The sequence below is a fragment of the Juglans microcarpa x Juglans regia genome, chromosome 6D (assembly GCF_004785595.1).
Source record: "Juglans microcarpa x Juglans regia isolate MS1-56 chromosome 6D, Jm3101_v1.0, whole genome shotgun sequence".
NCBI classification, from domain to species: domain Eukaryota; kingdom Viridiplantae; phylum Streptophyta; class Magnoliopsida; order Fagales; family Juglandaceae; genus Juglans; species Juglans microcarpa x Juglans regia.
In genome coordinates this window covers 37,125,410-37,149,312 of record NC_054604.1, presented here as the reverse complement: position 1 = coordinate 37,149,312, position 23,903 = coordinate 37,125,410, and the positions used below count along the sequence as shown (strand labels likewise).

The following is a 23,903-nucleotide window of genomic DNA, read 5'->3' as shown; positions in this document are numbered from 1 at the left end:
AATAAATTCGATTTAAGATGAAATTCAACCCCTGTTTAAAAAAAAAAAAAAGGAAATTCAAAGCGTTATTACTTCTTAATAAAGTAATAAACCGTTTAAATTTAGGTCAAAATTAATTGGCGTAAATAACTTCAAAGAAATTTATTCAAATATGAATAAAGATACGACGTTGGCTATTATATCCTGAATTTTTCGTTGGCTATTAGAAAATAGATTTCCAATGGACGGTCTTGATTGAGATTAGAGTCCAGAGCTTTCCCGCTTCCAGAGAAAGTATAATCACCTGCGTGACAGTCCAGCCTTCCCAAATACACAACAAAATTTTAGAATTTGCGGCAATATAAAGCCCTAACCCCTGTTTCAAAAATTCAAAAACTAATTTCGATTCCTAGAAAAGAAAAAAAAAACCCTACTCTTCGATCGGTACTTGACCAGATGCTCAAACTTAGGGTTTCGCAGTGGCTCTGATTGTGTAAGCATTATCGTATATATTCGTTGAGTTTTGGAGTCATAAGTTGAGTTTTTTTCATTAACGGTAACCCTAGGCTGATGTTTGGTTTACGATAAAGCGAAGAGCATACATAGACATTGGATTTTTGGATCATTCGAGGAAGGTGTTTTGTTTTCTCATGTTGTGGGGATTGTTTTGTTTTCTCATTTAGTGTTTCAACTGCTTTTTATTGGTTGATTTAGTTTGGCCATTTTTTTCTTTGCTTTGCCTTACTAATTCAATGTCACGTTAAAACACGACATGCACAGATATTGTTGCTTTTCCCTCTCAACAGTTGTCTCAGCAAGCAAAGAAGATGTAACATTTACGAGTTTCCACCAACAGATGAAGAAACGACGAAAAATCTGCTTGGTTAGGGAGAAAGGATGAAGTAAAATTTAATATATTTTTTTTTTTTAAAGAAGAAACTGAAGAAGGTTTGGACAAGCTTCGTTTATATGCCGGCTAGTAGTGTCACAGTTTGGAATTTTACTTTCAGAATTTGATTTTTGTACCTCTCTTAGCCACAACCCAGAGCATTTCATGAGAATTCGTACGCTGGATGTATATTTAGAGTGTGTTTGGATGTTGAAGTGAGTTGAGTTGAGATGATAAAATATTGTTGGAATATTATTTTTTAATATTATTATTATTTTAGAATTTGAAAAAGTTAAATTGTTTATTATATTTTGTGTTGGAATTTGAAAAAGTTGTAATAATGAATTGAGATGAGTTGAGAGTAATTCAAGATCCAAACAAAGCTTTATTGTTTAGGCACTTTTTAACTTTTTCTGAGAATATGTCGTCTTAACTTTCCGTCATCCTTTGGTTGTGTTGGTAGGCTTAAACTTTTAATTTAGAAATATGATAGTCTAAGGCCCAAAAAGAGGAGGATAAAAAGATGCGCATGGAAGCCCTATAAAGGAACCCGTCTTTTATGGATTCCCTTAACATGCTCTGTAGTCTGTATCGTTTTCTCAATTCTTTACGTTATTTATTTTTTGAATGTCTTATTCAGGTGCAGGTGACTCAAAGAAGGGCAATGGCATCATCTGATGATGAGGCTGATGTCTTGCCACAATGGGTGTCAAATTACTATTTTGAAGACGACGAGGATGAACCAATTTCATTTTCTGTTTTGCCAATTCAATGGAAAGAGGGTGACATTCAAGATTGCGTCAAAGAACAGATATTCCTACATGGAGTGACTGACAATGGGCTTCAAAAAATATATAAGCATGTGGTTGCATGGAGGTTTGATCTTTCCAATATGAATCCTGAGATATCGGTGCTCTCTAAGGAAAATAATTGGATCAAGCTTCAGAAGCCAAGAAAAAGCTTTGAGGATATAATTAGGACAATTATGGTAACAGTGCGGTGCCTTCATTTCTTAAAAAAAAATCCTGAAGCATCTGGAAAATCTTTGTGGGATCACTTGTCTAAAGTCTTCAGGTATTTCCCATCTTCTGAACCTTTTTGACTTTCTTTTTGTTTGTATTCTTTGTTCAAATTTTGACAGTTATTTAATTTGAAGCTTGTATGAGGTTAGACCTTCTCAGAATGATCTGGTGGACCACATGCCTCTCATCAGTGAAGCTGTTAACAGGGATGAAACCTTAGCAAAGTCCAAGGTTTGTAACTTTGTATAGCTTATTTCTCTTGGATTGTTAATTATAACTCAGAAAGTGCATATTACTTTTTTTTAGAATTATGTAAATCGTTAATTCTTCTCAAGATGACCCATTCTAATATGACCCTGATAATGAAGGAGGAGAGCCCGTACATGGTGATCCAATTTTGCCCATTAAGTCTTTGCAATGTGGTGTATGAGATACTATCCAAGATTCTCTGCAATATTAAATTGATAAATCATTAAGGTCTCGTGTGGATAGTCGGATGAAATGAGAATATGTGAATAATAGTGAGATTGTTTGTGAATAATAATAAAAATAATTTGAGTTAAGATTTTTTTTTTTTTTTTATAGGTAAAAGTAAGTTTTATTGAAATAAGAATAGAAACAAAGTACTCCAAGAGTATACAAATAGATCATGAAACCTAATTACATCTAGGTACTAGTGAGAGATACAAGCAGGTCATGGAAAGTATCCGTATTACAAATAATGGCCGAAGTCCAAGAAAATAAAGTATTGTAAAAGAATCACTTCAGCTCCTCCAAAGAACGCTTCATGTCTTCAAAACATCTTTTATTTATCTCTAGCCACAAGCACCACATAATGCAATGAGGAATTATTCTCCACACATCAGTTATACGTGAATTCCCCCTAATTCTTGTCCAGCATCCCAGAATATCTCTAACTGTTTTGGGCATAGCCCAAGCCACCCCTATCCTATTAAGGATCTCATTCTATAAACACCTTGCCACCTCACTATGTAACATAAGATGATCCATTGATTCCCCATCACTCTTGCACAAGAAGCACCAATCTATTATGATAAGATCATATTTTCTCAAATTATCCGACTTGAGGATCCACCCACGTGATGCAGTCCATACGAAGAAAGCGATCTTAGACGGTATTTTACATTGCTAAATGGTTTTCCATGGAAGGTTATGATCATTAGAAACTCCCAAGAGGGCCTTGTAGAAAGAGCGTACCAAAAATTTGTTATTGTCATTCAATATACGTGGTTTGGCAAATTGCCTATGTCTACAAAGTTACAAAAATTTTATTAACCAGAGGAGATTACAATCATTCAAACTCAACTCACACTCTTTATGGCTTTTTTGCTCTCACACAATATGCACTCACTTGACAATTGTTCTTTCTCAAAGTATGCTGAAAAGTCGTACAAAACAACTCAAATATAATATATTTATAGTAAACGTTGGAAACTTTAATTTGACAAAAATTATATTATTTGCTTGAGTGGCGGGTTGAGCGCGCCTTGAGTGAATAACTAATGAATATTGGTTCGAGTGAAGTGTTGAGCGTGGCTCGAGCGAACACTAGGATTTGTGTCTCGCTCGAGTTCACTGTCGAGTGCATGTCGAGCGAATTTACTGTTTCTTAATTTTCTACTCACAAACTAGTTTTCACATGCAACTCAACAACCCTCCCCTTCTTAATGGTATCTCCACAGCCATTTCTCCAATAGTGCTTTATTGAAAGCACTTTAATTTGACAAAAATTATATTATTTGCTTGAGTGGCGGGTTGAGCGCGCCTTGAGTGAATAACTAATGAATATTGGTTCGAGTGAAGTGTTGAGCGTGGCTCGAGCGAACACTAGGATTTGTGTCTCGCTCGAGTTCACTGTCGAGTGCATGTCGAGCGAATTTACTGTTTCTTAATTTTCTGCTCACAAACTAGTTTTCACATGCAACTCAACAACCCTCCCCTTCCTAATGGTATCTCCACAGCCATTTCTCCAATAGTGCTTTATTGAAAGCCTTCACGTTACACACCCCCAACCCTCCACATTGAATGGGTAAGCAATTTTATCCCAACTTGTAAAATGGAACTTCATTTCTTCCCCTATACCTCCTCATAGAAATAAGGTTGTAATTGAGCCGAGTCGAGCCAGTCTTTGGCTTGTCAAACTCGACTCAAAATGCTTAAGTTAGAGCTCGAGATTTTTTTTATTCTTTATTCAAACTCGACTTGATAAGTTAAATTCTCAATTCAAGTTCAATTTCGAATTGTTTATTTTTTTTTATTTTTTGAATAAGATTTAATAATTAATAAATTAAATAATTACAAAAATGAAAAATCTAATATTGAATTTATACAATTAACACGCTGAACTTTTATTGAATTATAAAATTTTAAAAAATTTATAAATAATTAATATCTAATTAATATCTAACTAGTTGATATTTATTCAAAATAACAATATATTATATGCATACATATATTATTAATACATACACTTAATATGATAGTATATATCTATTTCATATATGATTCTCATATACTAGTATATGAAATTATTAAATTTTATCAATTAATTATTATATTATTATAAAATATATCTATGAAGTGTATTTACTATATAGACAAGTGGTATGCTTATATTATTAGCTAATACATATATGTATATATATATATAAGTGTATGTATATATTTATTAATATATGAATGAGTTTTAATCAATTCGAGCTAACGAGTCGACTCGAGCATAAGCGAGCGGGCCTAAACAAGCTTTAGTTGAGTTGAGTCAAGTTTTGTCGAGTATGTGTCATTTACAAATCGAGCATGTATTTATTTTTATGAACAAGCTTTTTTTTTTCTTTTTTTTTTTTTTTCAGGAGTTGAGTTTGATTTGAGTTTTACCGATCGAGTACTAAGCTAGCTATCGAACAAATTGGTTCATTTACAGCCCTACACAGAAAGTTGCGATAGACTTTCTCTATACAAGAGGCCACACTTGCCGGTAATAGAAAAAGGGATAAGAAATAAGTAGGGATATTAGAAAGAGTGCTCTTGATAAGGGTCAAACAACCACCTTTGGATAACTATATCCATTTCCACCTAGCTAATCGTCTTTCAATTCTTTCTAACACCATCCCAGATGGTTTTTGTCTCCAGAAGGAAAGTATCCTTTGGGCAATGTTTGAAATGCAAAAGCAGTTGGGGACCTTCTGTTTAATTTATTTAATTGTTGGAACAATGCATTGAAGAGGGTTAGGGGGGTAGGGGTGGGCTTGGGTTTGGAAGTTGGGCCTTTCAAAGATAAAAGGGATGTAGCTGTTAAGGAAATTGAGGTTGGGCCACGTGCAATTGGGCCCTATGGGCAGCCTTGCAAAGGAAAAGAGCCCATGTTCGTAAGGGACATCCAGTGGGCTCAGGAACCTAGCAAGCCCGTTTGGAGGAAACAAAACATAGTTGCGCTGGGCATCGTCAACAAATTTAGGTGGCAGCCATCTGCGTCGACGGGATAGAGGATGCCGATGAAGGTTGCGGAGCCATTGTTGGCAACTTCGATGTCAAAGGTTGCACTCATAGAGCCACTTTTTGAGATTTCCTGTGCCACCTCTAATCCTGTCGTAATGGGCTCAACACAGACTAGTTTGAGGGTGGTTGTTAGGGCTCGTAATGTAACCATAACAACAGGAGTTCGCCAAGGGACCCTTCGAGAAGCTCAATGATGGTGAAGGAGGATTTGGGAGTTGGAGATGTAGAAGTCGAGGGGTTTCAAGGGTCTAAAGAGAATGGGTTATTGATGGTGGGGGTGCGAAGGGTTGAGGAACCTCAAAGGTGGTTCAAAAGGAGTTCTCTGTGGTTTCGTTGGGTGACTCAACGATGGGTCTTCGTGTTTTCTCACCAGCGGCAATAGATATTTAGTCTCAACAGCCATAGACAGAGTCGATGGGTAGTGGGGCCTCAGGCTACTTTTTCATTGTTAGTGGTAGAACCTTTTGGTTTGAGGGGTTGTGGGGAAGTGTTTTCCACTCCAAGGAAGGACTCTACAGTGGGTGCGCTTTCAGAGTGGGTGATTCAAAAAGTGAAGGATCTCCAAGATGTTGGGTTGCATATGGAGACTGGTTTGTGAGCAAAAAATTGCCGAACAATGAGTTCATTTGACATGCGTTCGATAGTGGGTTCGAATGAGACATAAATCCTAATGTCTGCTCAAGTCACACTCGACATGTCGCTTGAGCGAAGAACATAATTTTTGACAGATTAGGGTTTCCAACGCTGTTTACTATAAATATGTTATATTTGATTTGTTTTGTATGACTTTTAGCATATTTTGAGAGAGAACAATTGTCTAGTGAGTGCATATTGTGTAATAAAGTTAAAAATTTTAGAGAGTGTGAATTGAGATTGAGTGATTGTAATTTCCTTTGGTTAATAAGATTTCTGCAGCTCTGTGGACGTAAACAATTTGCCAAACCATGTATATTATGTGTCGTGTGATTGATTATGCTTGCTTTTATTTTAGTTTGTCATTGTTGGTGTGTGTATATTTTGCACAACACAGGAATATGTGGGGATTTTTTTTTACAGATTTAAGGAGCAATTTAGGGCATTACTCATTGTTATTGAAGGTTGGGTTCAATCTCCTAAATATGTCTTTAGGAAAAATAGGGAACTAAGGCCTCGTTTGTTTTTACAGATGAAATAAGTTGAGATAAAAGTTAAAAATTGAATAAAATATTGTTAGAATATATTTTTTTAATGTTATTTTTATTTTAAGATTTAAAAAAGTTGAATTGTTTATTTTATTTTGTACGAGAATTTGAAAAAATTATAATGATTAGATTAAATGAGATGGAAATGGTTGTAAAAACAAACGAGGCCTAAAGCGACTCACTTGCTCCATTAATTGTGATGGAAGGGAGGGGAGTATCAACAAGAGTAGAATCAAGGGAAAGGCTATGTCGATCCATGAAGCCTATAATTTTTTCTTGGAATATTTGGGGTCTTAATGATCCCAATAAGCGGCTACGGGTGAAGAATCTTCTACAACATTGGAAGTTGGATATTGTGTATTTGTAGGAAACCAAAATGGAGTTCATAGATCGTAGCATCATCGTTAGTGTTTGGGGCTGTCCATTTGTGAGATGGGTGTACTTGTCATCTAAGGGATTAGAAGGTATCCTTGTCATGTGGGATTCAAGGGTGATTGAATCCATTGAGGAGTGTGTTGGGAATTATACAGTGGTGCGTTTGTTAAAAAATGTAGAGGATGGTTTTTGTTGGGCCTTTGCTGGTGTATATGGGCCAAATGTGGATACACTTAGGAAGTTGTTATGAGAGGAACTAGTGGGATTGGGCAGTTGGTGGAATTTACAGTGGTGCATTGGGGGCGATTTCAACATTACTCGGTTCCTTAGTGAAAGATCAGGTAAAGTTTGGTTTAGTCAAGCAATGGAGGAGTTTGTTGATTTTATTTTCAAGATGGACTTGGTGGACTTGCCTCTTATAGGTGGTGTGCATACTTGGTCCAATAACTAGGCGTGGTCTCGCTTGGATAGATTTTGGTGTCCCCTGCATGGGAGGCACATTATTCTACCTTGCTTGAAAAAAGATTAGATAAACGGATCACTTTCCTATTGTTCTGGATTGTGGAGGTATTTGTGAAGGAAAAAAAATATTTTAAGTTCGAGAACATGTGGCTGAAAATCAAGGTGGAATATTGAAGTCTTTGGTCACATTAATAATAAAAAATTGTCCCTCTTGGAGGCTCTAAGGGGTTTGGAGGAAAGGGAGATGTACCTCCCTCTTTCAATTGAGGACTCATGTAGGAAATCAGCCATCACTTCGGAATTGGAGAAGGTGCTTCTTATGGAGGAAATCTCTTGGGGACAAAAATCACGAGCTCTATGGCTGAAGGAAGGAGACAAATGCACATGTCTTGAAAGCAGCCCCCAATGGTGTCACCATCCCATATGGTTTTTGTCTTGAAAGCAACCCCCACCAAGTCCATTTGAGTTAAGATTTTTATTGGATTTTAGGAAAAGAGAGAGAAAAAAAAAGTTGAATAAAAATATTATAAAGTTAAAATATTATTAGAATATAATTTTTTAATATAATTTTTATTTTGAGATTTGAAAAAGTTGAATAATTTTTTGTGTTTTATATGGAATTTTGGAAAAATTGTAATGATTAGATAAAAGAATATAAAAGAGAAATTGAAAAATGTTTGTGTTTGAGTAGTGTTTAGATGTTGAAATGAGATGAGATGAGACCAACTATTTATCCAAACGGGGCCTAATTCTTTGCAAGATGTTGAGAAAAATTAACATATGTTAATATTAAATGTTGTGATAATTCTTATGTATAAAACATGTCAGTGTGGGCTTTGTGGAATCTTGCTGGAGGATCTATTTATTTTCTTTTGAACTTTATGGTTATGGTTTAGTGAACATAGAGGAAGCACTGAAGCAGAAGTACTTATGGATGGATTTGGTGGGAGCAAGGCTCTAGATGCTGAAAAATTATTCTGTGGATTACACTTATACTTTTAATGTGATCTGGTTTTACTTATTTCTTTGATTACCTATCTCTTATATTTGAATATCATCTTTTTGCTTCATTGGAGAATATATGATCTTCACTTAAACCTTAGGTTTTTATGTTTAAAAGTATATATTCTAGGTTTTTTAATTCGCTAGAATCAAGGAATCATTCCATTTTTGTATTTTGATGAATTTTATTGAACAGTTTTTATACACATTTCTCAAGGAGAAGCCCGGGAAGAGGAAACTATCTGATGAGGTTATTACTCTTGCTTGTGAGCTCAATTTTTTTTCTCCAATTATCTTCTGTAACTTCCCTTCTTTTTTCTCTTATATGTTTTTCTAAATTGTTTTTTTAAGTCTGTGAACTTATTGGTGTTCCAGGATTGTAAAAAAACAGCAATGTCTGGATTTATAGTTTATGATAAGTCTGTGAACTTATTGGTGTTCCAGGATTGTAAAAAAACAGCAATGTCTGGATTTATAGTTTATGACTTGGATGAAGAAGAAGAAGAAGACGTGCCCAATAAAGTTAAGGGTGTATATGATCATGTTTGTGCATTTTGTGACAATGGTGGCAATATTTTAAGGTACGCGCTTTTTTGTTGGTTACTTGGTACAATCTTTTTTTATAGCTTGTAATTCTTTTGTTCGTCTGTATACGTCATGTGTACTTGGACTGTGCCTATTCTTGGTAATAAAATTTCTTATTAATTATTAAAAACAAAAAACTTTTGTCCATCATCTAGCTTCTTCCTAACTAGGTGTTTGCTCTTGTATACGTCCCATCTACTTGGGTTTGCCTAGATTTCTTTTTTTGGTTGTTATTTATTCTTTTGAGAAAATATAATGGTGTAGGGCTAGTACATGTGAAACATACAAGATTTATGCTAGTTGAAAGGGGGAAAAAACTAAGATCTAAACTTACTAAGAACTGAGGAATCCAAGGCGGAAAGAGCAAATCCCTGTGATTACTCTTATCCAATGGAAAAGTGTTTTCAGAATGATTTCAATTTGATCAATGAGATTTCAGTTCCATTAGAAATCTTACTCTCCTTACAAATACTCCATATATAGGTGTAACATTTTGTTCCCCACAATGTTTCTTTGATGTGCTTTGAAGCCGCTTCTCGAACGTGCAAAAATCTGCCTCACTGACTGAGGCAACAGTAAGGAGAAAACTAATGACCAAGCCTAATATATTTTTGCATTCATCTACGATTTTGTACAATTATTTAGAATATTGTAAAAAATTAAATATTGATCATGCACATACTTTTTTTATGCATACTTTTGAGGACCTCCAGAAGGTCCTAATTCATGGTCTGCTGTTTTGTGGATTCTGCATCTTTTGTTTAAATTCATGTGAGTTCCCGGTATGATTTTATTTGTGTTCTTATGCAGTTGTGAGGGAAGGTGCATCAGGTCATTTCATGCAACTAAAGAGGCTGGTGCAGAATCTAATTGTGTGTCTTTGGGTTTTGCTTCAAAAAAAGAAGTAGATGTATGTGCTGGTTCATATCTTCTTTGAAATATCTATCTCGTTTGTACCTTTTTAGTATCACCGTTTATTTATTTTCTTTTTAAGTTCATAGGAGTTGCCAGTATTCATCTGTAAGAATTGCAAGTATAAACAGCATCAGTGCTTTGCTTGTGGGAAGTTGGGCTCTTCTGATAAGTTTTCGGGTGCTGAGGTATGGTTTTAGCTCTAAGAAATTGAACAAATGTTTATTTTTCTGTTTATAACCCCGCTCCCCCCCCCCCCCCCCAAAAAAAAAAAAAACAAGAAAAAAAAAGAAAGAAAAAGAGATACAAAGGTTCATTTCATATTATTTCTGTCGTTGCTTTTATGAAGTGACACTTAATTTTCAGAGCCAATGGATTTTTAGCTTCTTGCGTTTTCCCTTGTTTTAAAGAAGCAAGATATGGGAAGACTCTCTCCCACCCCCACCCCCTTCCCCTTCTTCTCCCCTAAAAGCAGTTATTTCTAATTAGGCCTTACTCATCTTTACTATATCTTTCATCTTATGTAGGGGTGTTCATCCGGGTTCCAACCCGGGAATCCGGGTATACCCGGACCAGAACCCGGGTTTAAAACCAAGCCGAAACCCGGACAGGGTTGATCTGGGTCAGATCTGGGCCGGAACCCGGGTTAATCCGGGTTCCGGGTTGTACCCGGTTTTTTTTTTTTATAAAAGCCTATAATTAAAATGTTGAAAAGTATAATTCTTCTATAATTGTTAAAAAAATTTAAAAAAAGTTTTGAAAATCATAATTTTTTTATAAAAGCATAATATTTTATGAAAGCAATTTCTGAGTCTTCATTAAAAAGCATAATACTAACATTTTCCAGAATAATAAAAATATATAAAAATGATAAACAAAAATACATGCAATCCACTACATATTACACTATTTTGTTATTTACACGTTACATTACATTGCAAAATACAAAACTACAATGATTTATATTAGTACAATCAGGATATTAATTCTTCTGTAGAAAGAGCGCGTTACCTAGCCATTTTACTAGCAAAATAACAAAAAAAACCCAGATCTTTCAAACTTACAGCATATACTTTATACCCATGTTTAACAAAAAAAAAAAACCAGATCTAAGGTCTTAGATCTTTTTTCACCAATAATGTACAGACCAGAAACTTGAACATTGGTGGACATAATGGATGAAAACTCTTGCATCAGGTGCATGAATTTCACTGCTTTGAAAGCTTTTGTTGCCAACAGAACTTACAGAAGATAAACATCTCTCTTTCCAATTCCTTTTCCGAAGTCAATATTGAGCATCCCACTATAAGGCTTCAGCTTGATCATTTCTCCTGATTGAATAGTCAACCATCATAGTTAGCATCAAGTGCAAAATCGTGAGCTATCTAAAGAGAAAAGGAATTCTTTATTTGTATAGTGCTTTTGAAACTGACCTTTATTATATGCAGCCACTTCCTCTCCAAGAAGTAAAAAACTAGTAGCTAAGATAGTTGGATTATAGATGTTGCATTTGCATGTCATAATTGTATTTCTACATAGTTAATTCTATTTTTTTTCCTTTGAGCATGAAGTAGTCAATCAAAAATCATGTTAGGATTATAGATGCATACGTTTGGTGTGACTGAGATGAGGATACCAGGCTGCAAACGTCAGAATGCTAGAATTAAGAAAAATAGAACTCATATAAACACAACCAAACTTAGCCTTAATTTGCAAATAATCAGAGACAACCACATGCATCTTTTTCTGTCATTTTATCCTATCTAAGGTATGCTGTCGCTCACCTCCTAATTGGGTGCTTGGTGGGCTGCTCTGTTATGTTTGCAGGCCCATGCACAGAGCAGAGTTAGTGTACTTCCACAGAGATTGTATTTTTGGCTCAAGATAAATTAACCATTTTACACACTCTTTCTGCAAGGATTACTAATCTTAACAGTTTTTTCTCACCCTCACTTTTTGATGTCCCTGGTTCTTTGCATCCTGATTGTACTCCGATATATATGATTTTCTTAACACGACTTTTGTACATGCTTAGGGAAAAGAAATGTACATTGGTTTCCTCTCAACTCTATCTATAGTTCTATGTGTCAGCTACAGTGCCAAACAAAAGAAATAAACATATAAAATTTATTATCAATAAAAATAACATGTAAAATAAAATGGAAGCAATTACTGTAGTCTCTCTAGCTCACCATTACTTTCACTTCTTGAAGCACGAACTAGTTCTGCTGCCATCATTGTCATATAAATGATGAGAAGAATTAATATTTGGCATGCAGGACCCCAGTAGCATGTTCATTGTAGAAAAAGACCTAAGGCCAAATGAGAAACTATAGTCTTCTGTAGAAAGGGCGCGTTATCTAAGCCATTTTACTAGCAAAATAACAAAAAAAACCCAGATCTATCAAACTTACAGCATATACTTTATACCCATGTTAAAAAAAAAAAAAACCCAGATCTTTCCTGAACAAAAGCTACACAAGCCGTAGCATTTCATCGTCGTCATTCCAAGGAAATAAAACAGACCCAAATCGGAATAAAACGGACCCAAATTGCAGAGAACAAACCTTGGGTCATGACGATGAGGCGAGTCGGCAACGACGATGATGGGGTCACGAGGATGACGGGGTTTCTTCGATCGGCACTGAGGGGGAAGGCTAGGGTTTTTTCGGATTGAGTGAGAGAGAGAGAGGGCGAGCGAGAGAGTGAAAGTACCGGAACAACGACCTACAGGCAAAGGTCTACGGCGACAGAGATGCAACGACGACAAAGGAGATGCGGTGACAGGGTCACGATAGCGGCGGGTAGGGACCTAGGGTTTCTGCTTCTGCAACGAGAGAGAGAGGTGAGTCGGGGGGGGGGGGGGGAATCACACGAAATTCCTTTTAAAAAGACCCAGGTACCCGGGTCCCCAACCCGTACCCGGACCAACACAGTCCGGGTTTTGCAATCTGGGTTCCGGATCAGTTTTGATCCGGCCAGAACCCGGAACCGGAATCCAATTTTCCGGGTTCCGGACCGGGCCGGGAAAAAATCCGGCCCGGATGAACAGTGCTAATCTTATGAGCTTGCTTTTCTTCGTCTAAATAACTTTTATAATGCACCTTGATTTTTCTGTTTCTAATTTGTTATATATATATATATTGCTGTGTAGATCTGATTTTACCAAGAAAAATGCATGCATCTGTTTTCATCATTTAATTTATGTATTTTATCACTTGGGAACCTGGCAGACTGAGTTGTATATTCCAGTTTAATAAACTGTTCTCTTCTCTCACACTCAAAACACTTTTTCCTCCGGCTTTTGAATTTCCATTTTTTATTTAATTCCTAGTTTGAAATTAGTTTTGCCTAGTAAATTGATTTCTTTCGTATTAAGTGCTCTCCTCCCCCTCTCTCCCATCCCTCTCTTTTGCTTCTTCTGTAGTTTCTGTCATCCTGAAATCACATTCAGGAAGCATTTATCTTTCTTTGTTTCATCTGTTATTTTTTGTTTGGTGTACTTCTAGTTTCCATGTAAGAAAACTTGATCTTCCCTGCTTTAGCTTCTTTTAGCTTGCTCAGTTAGGTGTTCAGCAGAGATTTGATTATGTGTGATGTAATTGCTCCTGATGGCAAGTTGTTACAAATTTCATGCTTGGTTCTCTTGTTTTGGTAGGCATGGTTGTTCATTTAGGACAGCTATCGTGATTCTCTGCCCCTTTTTTTTAATTTTCTTCATTGTGCGTGGAGATATCAATGCATTTGTTTACCATTCAGATTGCTTAATTGCAATCGGTTGCTGTTGTTGAATCTTCTGTTAACTTGCTGGGAAGTCCAATGCCCATTTTGATAGATTGCAATGAATGTTGTTCCAAATTTCTTTGCCATTATTCACTTCAATGTGTATGTCAATGGTTCTAAATGTTTATACCGATTGCGTTTTTAGGTCTTTATGTGCGTTAGTGCAACATGTGGCTATTTTTATCATCCACATTGTGTGACGAAACTGCTCCATCAGGAGAATAAAGTTGCTGCAGAAGAGCTTGAGAAAAAGATTGCTGCTGGGGGGTCTTTTACATGCCCAATCCATAAGTGCTGTGTTTGTAAACGAGGAGAGAATAAGAAGGATCACGAATTGCAGTTTGCTGTATGTAGGCGTTGTCCTAAGTCATACCACAGGAAATGCTTGCCAAGGTACTAATTGTTGTATCTTTCTTTTTTTCAATACCCAGTTACGAGAGCTGCCTCTTTGTAAGTACAGTCTAGACGCTTTATGCTTGAATTGCCTGTATCAGGAAGATTTCTTTTGGAGAGGGTAAAGGCATTGTTACAAGGGCTTGGGAAGATCTATTACCAAACCGTATTCTAATATATTGCTTGTAAGTGGTTGCACTTTTTTACCTTCAGTTTGTTGGTGCTACTTGCTAATTGTTTTTGTCTAATTGACCAGAAAACATGAGATTGATGAAGAACTTCGAACTCCAGTTAGAGACCACATAAAATTCCCTGGTGTTATGACTATAACTGAAAAAAAGAAGGTAACCGTGAAAGAAAAGAAAAAACAAGCATCAGAGTCCTCTGGATACAAAGATAAAGATTTGTCAAAAACGGAAAAGCTTGCCTTAGATGACTCCTGCAGAGAAACTGCTTTGCAAGTAGCTAAACAGAATCAGAAGTCATCCTCACTTGTGAAGGTGGGGAATGCAAAAAATTCTAAGAAAATAGTATCTGTATCAGATATATCTAGGAAGGGGAAAGTAAATGATTCGGCAAGGAAGCTTTCAAAGGAAAATGCAAATTTGGTCTTGACGGGGGCAGATAGGTCCTCCGCCACTGACGAGAACAAATATTCTCTTGGTGATAGGTTATTTGACTTAATGATGAGGTCTGGGCAAGTTAAGCACACAAAGCAGGATGCACTAGATGGTAACATTAATAAATCTGTGGCAGTTAAGCCGCACACAAAAAAGCTGAAGAGTGCGCTGTCTTCATTAGATGCTGATACAGAGAGGAGGTGAAACTATTTAATTTATAGTTTGGAATACTTAAATCCTTTATTTTAACTATATAATATTTGAAGGGAGCTGCCATGGTCGCTGGCCATGTATTTGAAGTCTTAATTGTATGTTGATTATGTCTTATTCCCAGATATATTTCTCTTAATGCAGGTTGTTGACATTGATGAGAGATGCTGCATCATCAATAACTTTAGAAGAAATCAAAGAAAAGCACACAGTACCCTTTAGTCATTTGTACTCGTCAAAAAATAACGTGGAGAAGAACATTACCATAGGGAAGTTGGAGGGGTCAGTTGAGGTACATAACATTTTAGGTGTTATTGCTGAAATGGGTGTTACCTGTAGTTATTTTATATTTTCAGAAAAATGAATGAGTTGAGGTTTTGTAGTTACTCTTTTGTACACAGGCAATTCGAACTGCTTTCATGAAACTAGAGGAAGGCTGCAGTCTTGAGGATGCAGAAGCTGTCTGCGAACCTGACGTTTTGAGACAGATATTCAGGTGGAAGGTGGGTTACCTATACATTTTTGTCCTAGAATCAGTCATTTTATGAGGTTCTATCTTTTTGGTTGTCTCAAGCCAGTGATGGAGGAACTACCTTTCCTTTTGATATTCTGTGTTTATTTATGCTCACTGCTCACATCTATAAACTTGTTGAGCTTTGTGCCCGAATATTTTCAATTGAATCCGGATATCCATTGAAAGAATCATGAGAAGTGGTACTGAAGATGCAAAGGTGCTTGTGCTTAATGTGTTCGTTTTTCTTCTTTAAATTAAATAGAAACGTAGAAGTTTTGGCTTTTGGTACATTTTGTGGCTGTAAACCAGAATATTTTGGCAGTATATGGGTTTACTTCTTTCCATCAGCTTAAGATTTTAGAACAGTAGGGTATACTTCTTGTGTACTTGGGCTATGCCTAATTAAGAGATTTAATAAATTTCTTACTTATCAAAGAAGAAAAAAAGTTTTAGAACAGTTAGTAACTAACTGGGTGTTATCCATGTATACTTCCTGTGTATGTGGGTTTTGCCTATTTACTTGATCGATAGAATCTTATTTTACCAATAAAAAAAAATGATTTTAGACCAGTTAAGTGTTCTAACTGTTATTGTTGTTCCAATAGTTTATGTAAAATTGTGCAATTCTCAAGAATGGAAAAGCTTTACTAGCTGTATGTAATTTTATATTATTAGCTTCCCTTTTTATGGCGAATAAGTTGGTTTGAGAAGGCAAAATCACGTTTCTGGTGCCTCCTTTTCATCCATATTCACTAGTATTTTTTTTGGGCGTTTGCTCTCTGATGTTAGGTATATTTTTTGGATACAGTAACTTATCAAAATATATATATATATATATATTTGTTGGATATAGTATATTGACACTTCTGGTCAACGTCAAAATAAAGTTTTGTCATAAATTCATTGGCTTCATTGATTCTTTCATTTGCAGAACATGCTTCGAGTATATCTTGCACCTTTTCTTAATGGTAATCGTTACACATCCTATGGTCGCCATTTTACAAAAATGGAGAAAATTGAAGAGGTGATTTCCTTGTGTTTGTGTCAATGTTATTCCAATAGCTTTTCATACTCTGTTTCTCTTCTATTATTTTTGTTTGTTATGCCATTTTTGTTCTGCCTTGTGATACCCTCCATGTTACACATCCTATGGTCGCCATTTTACAAAAATGGAGAAAATTGAAGAGGTGATTTCCTTGTGTTTGCGTCAATGTTATTCCAATAGCTTTTCATACTCTGTTTCTCTTCTATTATTTTTGTTTGTTATGCCATTTTTGTTCTGCCTTGTGATACCCTCCATATTGCTATATAAATAAAAAGACTTTCTCTTACTTTAATGCATATCTAAATCCCATGTTGTTATTTGGTCTGATTGTTGATACATAGTTCTCCAATGCATAAATTTACTACTATTTGCTGTGTGGTCATTTACTTGCTTTGAAATCTGGGATGATAAAAGAACGATGAGCTAATGTGTAATGAATTTTGTGCTTTTGGTTTGAGTTGGGTAGAGGCTAGTTTGAGAAACCAAGGAAATAGATAAACATTATGGGGAACAAGAGAAAAGGAGGATAATTATTGCAAGCCAGTGATATTGTGTATATTAACTGTTTATGTTTTTGCTTGCTGTTGGAATCCATGTCCAAAAAATGTCACATTGCTTCCTCGCGTATGAAAATTATTTTTTTCCTTGATTTTAACTTATGTCAAGAACTGTACTTCACGATCAATTTAATTATATCTGCATGTTTTGCCTCTTCTGTATATATGTTGAGTGTGTAGAATTACTTCATAATGCCTTGGGGCTTGGAGTGGCTAAAAGCATGATCTTTTAATGTGCAGATTGTGGATAAGCTCCATTGGTATGTACAAAACAACGACATGGTAAGAATTTGTGTGCTCAGTGTATTTTAACTTCCTTTGAATATTTTTTATGGGTAAAAATATTTTAATTTTGCATCTTAACTTCCTTTGAATATTCACAATATACCTTAATTTTTTTATTTTGCTTGATGGTTCGAATATATTTTTCACTGAGTTAGATGGTTGAAATAGTTTGGGTAGTTGTGATGTTATTCACACTTAATACTTTTTTTTCTTTAAAATTTTTTTCCTAAATATTGTGATTTTTTTTTTCTACTTTGGTCTACTCTACTGGTCAACTTAGCTAAAGGATTGCAACTTGGTTGGCTTTGATGAGAACATGATTAAAAGAGGAATCAATCTTGTTATCAAAGATGTAGAGTCTTGTTGGAGGTCTCATGTGCTGTCCAAAGTTGCTTTTTTTTATTTGGACAACATCGGTTGGGAACATGTTGACGATCGATAATTTGAGGAAGCGTGGCTTGGTTATTATGGAGTGGTGCTTCTTGTGTAAGAAACATGGTGAATCTGTGGATCATTTACTTTTACATTGTGAGGTGGCAAAAGCTTTATGGGATGGTGTTTTTTGTAGAGTTGGGATGGCCTGGGTAATGCCTATGAAAGTAGTGGAGTTACTTGCACGTTGGAATGGAATTCATAGTTGTTCTCAAGTGGCTGCTGTGTGGAAGATGGTTCCTTTGTGCCTTATGCGGTGTATTTGGTGAGAAAGGAATGAGCAGTGCTTTAACAATAAGGAGCATACTGTAGAGGAAATCTGGAATTTTTTGTGTTCTCTTTACTTCATTGGTTTTCCACTATTGTACCTAATGGAGGGTCTGCTTCTGAATTTTTGTTTTTGTTTTCTGCTTCTAGAATGTAATTAGGTGTTTCTTTTGTATACTTCCTGTGTACATGAGCTTCGCCTATTTCATTCGATGAATAAAATTGTCTTTCTTATTTATCAAAAAAAAAAAAAAAAGTCTTGTTGGATATAAAGCTTGACCATGATTTATTGAAAACTACTCCAAGACTGGATTTTATTCTTTATAATGAAACTGAAACATATATATTTCTGATAGAGAAAATGAGTTCATAAGTTTCCTAGTACCTTTTGGCTTTTAAGAATTACCTTTGACAAAAACCACCATCCATTAACTAACAAAAACTTGATTAGGCCTTCTCCCATTAGAAACTAGGAAACAGATTTTCCCCAGACATGGTTTATTTGGGAGTGGAGAAGTACAAGAATACACTGCTTGGAAACTTCTATGACATACACAAATGATGGTGTTGTAATTCGCTACGTCATGAACTGTGAGAAAGTAAAATTAAACCTTATTATTTCTATCAAATGGTCTGGTTATTGTAAAGGGGTTGCTTACATGTCGGATTAATTTGGCTGGTAATCTTATTGTGTGAATATGGAGAGCTCAACCTTGATTGACAATTCTAGACAATGAACCTTGTCCAGGAAAGTTTTTTGGTCTATCTACAATCCAAGAAAATTTATGGTTATTGTGTTGATGCATTTATCTTGGGTGCTACCAAGTGAAGATGGTGGTAGGTGGGTTGAAGTTCAGAGGCACATAAATCTCTCTTTTGAAACTGAAGTGACTGTTCAAATAACAGAGGGCTATTTTTCTCTTTGCTTGTGTTTTCCTTCTTTTGATTTATACAAGTATTGTACGTTCTATCGATCTCCAATCCTTGAACTTTTTGCCTTTTGTCTATGTTTGGAATGTCTTTTGATTTATTGGTACTTGTTAGCAACATCATCTTTCTCAGACAGGAGAACTTGTATATTTCCTCTCTATATGAAGTTATAGGCTTCTAGAAACTCTTTAAAAGGGTTCTTTTTTAGATTAGTTGTCAGGTGTCATTGCAAGCATTGTTATACTGATCGATTATGATTTGCTCCCGTGAGCAGATAGTGGATTTCTGTTGTGGTGCTAATGATTTTAGCATCCTAATGAAGAAAAAGCTAGAAGAGACGGGGAAGATTTGCTCATACAAAAACTATGATATCTTTCAACCAAAGGTAATCTTCACCCTTTCTTATACTGATCAGTTATGAACTAGATTGTGCCTTTTTGATGACTTGTAAACAGGGCATTATAGTTGAACACAGTTCAATTTTAGCTGTTAAGATGGCTGAAAAATAGGTAGCGTTGTTGACCATCAGGCCGTAATTAAGGGTGCAATGTGTTAGTTTTGGTAATTTGGTGTGCAAAACCCATGATAGTTTGGGAGTGCAGAGTATCCATCCCTTCTATATTTCATATAAAAATAGAACTTTAGAATAATTGTACTAGATATATTTGTAAATGTTTGCGCTCACATGTATGGTTTTATCTTTTGGAATTCTCTTGTTTTCTTTTCTTCATGGGTGAACAACATCTCGAAACGGTAAGTATGGGTGCATATCTAAGGATGCATTGTTGAGTGCATAATACAATCAGCTCTATTCTTGATTAATAGAACATTATAGAATGTTCAGTGAATATCTTCCCCAAGAGTTGGAAATTAGTACCATGAATAGGGCTAAATCAATCTCCATCTAATTAACCCGTGACTTATAAAAAAAAGAAAAGGAAAATGGCTTCCTAAAATTGACTAAAAAACAATACTTATAAAAAAATACCGACTAAAGAATTTGACCTCTGGATAGGTACCAAAAGCATTAAAGATATAATCAGTCACTTTTCCCCCTTATACTGTATCAACTGAAAATTTTGAAGGGGGACTTCAAGGTTCTAGTATTTGACTCTTCAGGTAAATCGGCTAAAAAATTATTGGTTAGAGTCTATATGATTTATAGGAGAATGAAAGACAGTAAATTTGACTGTCACTTGTAGAAATGGAACGTATTACTTAATTCTATGGTCTACCATCGTGTGTATGAAGTCTAAGTAAAGAGGCAGCTGGTATTTACTCGGTTCTTTATTCTGACCACTGATGTTTGCTTGATGTTTGCTCTGCTTTTGATTTTGCAATGTATGTTTATGCCTCCCCCCCCCCCCCCCCCCCCCCCCCCCCCCCCCCCCCCCCAAAAAAAAAAGTACAACCCACCCCCAAAACAAATGTGTGCTTGTGTACCAACTTGTGCTTATTTTTGTTATCTGATTGTGTTATGAAACTTTGTCAGAATGATTTCAATTTTGAGAAGAGGGATTGGATGACTGTCCAACCAAAAGAGTTACCTGCAGGATCACGATTGGTAAGTAATGATGACTTTGTTCCTATCTAAAAGATTTTAATGAAAGTTTGTAGGCATAACTTGTTCCTATCTAAAAAATCCTAATGAAAGTTTGTAGGCATGTGGAAAATGATTCACTTATCTCTTCTTAGCAGATTATGGGTCTAAATCCTCCTTTTGGAGTAAGAGCAAGTTTGGCAAACAAGTTTATTGATAAGGCTCTTGAGTTTAACCCAAAGCTCCTTATTCTTATTGTTCCTCCAGAAACACAGAAGTACTTGCTCTCTCTCTCTCTCTCTCTCTCTCTCTCTCTCTCGCTCTCTCTCACCCAGCACATAACACATTGACACCTCTATATTTGGTTCATTTAGCCAGGTTAGGTAAAAGGAAATTACCTCATTAACTGCTTTCTCACATTCGTTGCCTTTCACCAGGTTAGATGAAAAGAAAAGACCTTATGATCTTATTTGGGAGGATAATCAGTCTTTATCAGGAAAGGTAACGATAGAACTTTTTGGATAGTTCACCTATAAAAAAGAAGATAGTTTTTGGATAATTCTGCTGTGATTGAATCTATGTTATATTTTCTAAATTGCATGGTTAATGGTGTTTTTTACTGGTATCTCTGTCTTTAGTCATTTTATCTGCCTGGCTCGGTTGATGAGAATGACAAACAAATGGATCAGTGGAATTTGATCACACCTCCACTGTCCCTTTGGAGTCGTCGCGACTGGACTGCTAAACACAAAAGCATAGCTGGCAAACATGGCCACATCTTCGAGCAAAAAGAAGGATCTGATATGGAAAAGAACCCTCTTGAGAATAGAATTCATGATCACCTAGCAGATGGTCATGATCGTTATGGTGATACTTCCATGCTGATGGATGATCTTTCCATGCAAAGTGAGTCAGAAAAATTTAGTGGGGCAGTTGTCGGCAAATGTCATGTAGAAAGATCCCTTAGCAGCAAAGGTTATAAAGAGAACCTTGAGAATGATGACCATGGGAAGAACCAGCCCGATAAGACATCTACAAGAAAGAGGAAACGTGATAAAGGAAAGCAAAGAAAACGCATGGGTCAGGTATCATCAGAGATAAAAAGAGATACTGGAAAGCTTCACCATTCTTTGTCCAGTGTAGTTGAAAGCAGATTCTTATCTGAAAGTCAGCATTCCAAATCTCGTGAGATGCCTTCGCATGCTGAGACAGGCGAGAACGGCGATCAGCATTTAGAGCCCCGCACAGCTGCTTCTAGAATGCAGTTTGCAACAGGTTATGGTGGAAGCCAGGCTAGCATTCCCAAGGAGATGGGAAGAATGAAATACATAAGTGGAAATGAGCCCTACTCGAGTGGGACCCATAGGGGTTAGTGGACGGTAGTCCTGGGCGCATGAGAGACAACTCAGATCGTCTTAGTTACAGATCATATGACAAAAGGGTGGAAGAGAGATTCACGAGGGACACAGATTTCAGGTTGCAAGGTCACCATTACAGGTTGCATGACCCTCATCCACCAAGAAATAACTATTTTACAGGCCATGATGCTCGATATGGCAATGTTAGATCAATGCCATGGACATATGGGCGCCCAGGTCCGGCAGTTGACTTCTCTTACCAGATGAATACATCAACAATGCAGCGATATGCACCTCAACTGGATGAATTGAACCACACAAGACCAATGAATACCCTCACGTCGGAGCTCCCTATGATGCATGCGACCGACTTTTATAATCATCGAACATCCCAACCTGGGTATCAAAGTAGCCAAATGGATTTTGCTCCTGGTCCTCGCCGTCTCTATTCACACCAGAGTTCAGCAGGTTGGCTGAACGAATAGGTACGTAGCCACATACCTTTTTGGCGAAGTTTTTGAGTCACAAGGCTTTGTATGTACATAGATGAATTAGGAGTTAGGCTGTGCAGCACTTTAGTTGAAGCTGGTTTTAGTTTGGGAATCTTTGTTCTTAAATTTATCGGCCCCTTATGGGATTCGTATGCCATCTCCTTTCTGTTTAATTATCTGTATTAGCTGAAAAATTGCTGTAAATGAGATGCACACAATTAAGTTAATAATCTCATTTAGCCGCTTATGGGAAAAAAAGCGCGTATTTAGCCATTTTAGTAATATAATGTATATAGAGAAAATTTTCAAACCGGATGCCGTCTTTTGTGAGTTTTACACCCACTATAGGAGGGTGACATATCATTAGTCTATTATACACACTGTAGACGCACGTACAAGTTACAAAATGTTTTTTCCTTTATCCAAGTTGTCGCTTTTCTTTTCCCCTTTCAAGCTTGTTGCCCTCTCTCTGTCCTTACCACCCCTTCTCTCTCTCTGGCCCTCATAGCTGTCTTTGTCCTCAAGCCCCCTGTCGCTCTCACACCCAACTGATCTCCATTGCTCAATTTTATTTGTTTGGCTTTTCTTCAATGGCTTCCTAATTTGATGGCTATGAGTTTTTCGAAAGAAGATGTCGTCGGCTGAAGTCGCTGAAGAACTCGAAGAAATTTGGCGCCTCAGAGCGCAATCGTGGGGTGTGGTTGGAAGAAGAGTGTATGGGCTTTGTTGTCTTCATTTTCGTTGCTGGGGAGTGGAAGGTTGCATAGATAAAATGCCTCTTTTGCTTCTTCACGTCCTTTTTTTTTTAAACAAATTTTTGTTAAAGCTATATATTGTGAAGAGGTCAGAGGGAATGTATAAAAAAAGAAAAACTAAACTCGGAGAGAGTGAGAGATTGGGGAGGCATATATGTGTGGTTTGTCTGGAGAGGGATGAACTTATTTTGAAAAATCCTTGTTTGCAAGCTTTTCACAGATTTTGATTTTCTTTATGCACGTCTTCGGAGTTTATGTATGCTTTGGAGAGAGACCCACGGGTTGGGCTGAAGAGAGAGAGAGCTTCAAACTTTCAATGGGCTTGGCAGAGGCTTTAGAGGGGTGAGCGTGACATTCTTCTGCATTTGCGTCCATCGTATCAAAGAAAGAAATGTGATGGGGTTGTATCCTATTGCTGTGTAAAACTTAAAAGCTCCATTTATTTTCTCAACTATTCTCAACTTATATCATTTAATCATTATAATTTTTTTAAATTTTTACATAAAATAAAATAAACAATTCAACTTTTTTCAAATCTCAAAACAAAAATAATATTAAAAAAAAATATTTTAACAATATTTTATTTAATTTTTAACTTTAATCTCAATCTTATCTCATCTGCGAAAATAAACGATGATAGTTTCATTTGGATAGTGAAATAAGATGAGATGATTTTAGATAAAAATTGAAAGTTGAATAAAATATTATTTTTTAATATTATTATTGTTTTGAGATTTGAAAAAATTGAATTTTTTATTATATTTTATATGAAAATCTAAAAAAATTGTAACGAAGTAAAA

At 36.1% G+C, this 23,903-nt stretch overlaps 1 protein-coding gene across 2 annotated transcripts; it reads left to right on the top strand.

The window, feature by feature from the left end:
- The first annotated feature begins 302 nt into the window (after window positions 1-302).
- LOC121236183 (protein ENHANCED DOWNY MILDEW 2-like) lies at window positions 303-22,505 on the top strand. Of its 2 annotated transcripts, XM_041132711.1 has the most exons (19): window positions 304-472; window positions 1,509-1,942; window positions 2,025-2,121; window positions 8,623-8,676; window positions 8,871-9,007; window positions 9,822-9,921; window positions 10,013-10,111; window positions 13,852-14,099; window positions 14,201-14,284; window positions 14,356-14,919; window positions 15,074-15,221; window positions 15,331-15,432; window positions 16,375-16,467; window positions 17,286-17,327; window positions 19,234-19,344; window positions 20,452-20,523; window positions 20,658-20,776; window positions 20,937-21,000; window positions 21,138-22,505. In XM_041132711.1, the coding sequence occupies exons 2-19, from the start codon at window positions 1,533-1,535 to the stop codon at window positions 21,870-21,872; spliced, it is 3,279 nt and encodes a 1,092-aa protein (XP_040988645.1). In that variant the 5' UTR covers window positions 304-472; window positions 1,509-1,532; the 3' UTR covers window positions 21,873-22,505. The 2 variants fall into 2 exon arrangements, with proteins under 2 accessions (XP_040988646.1, XP_040988645.1); XM_041132712.1 differs by lacking the exon at window positions 14,356-14,919 and having other exon boundaries at window positions 303-472.
- Window positions 22,506-23,903: the final 1,398 nt, after the last annotated feature.

Bases quoted from the DNA above. Each gene is read 5' to 3' on its own strand.
- LOC121236183 (XM_041132711.1), top strand. From the start codon at position 1,533: ATGGCATCATCTGATGATGAGGCTGATGTCTTGCCACAATGGGTGTCA. The intron at 9,922-10,012 runs GTATGTGCTGGT...TTAAGTTCATAG, and splicing joins CTTCAAAAAAAGAAGTAGAT to GAGTTGCCAGTATTCATCTG. The intron at 17,328-19,233 runs GTAAGAATTTGT...TCCCGTGAGCAG, and splicing joins ATGTACAAAACAACGACATG to ATAGTGGATTTCTGTTGTGG.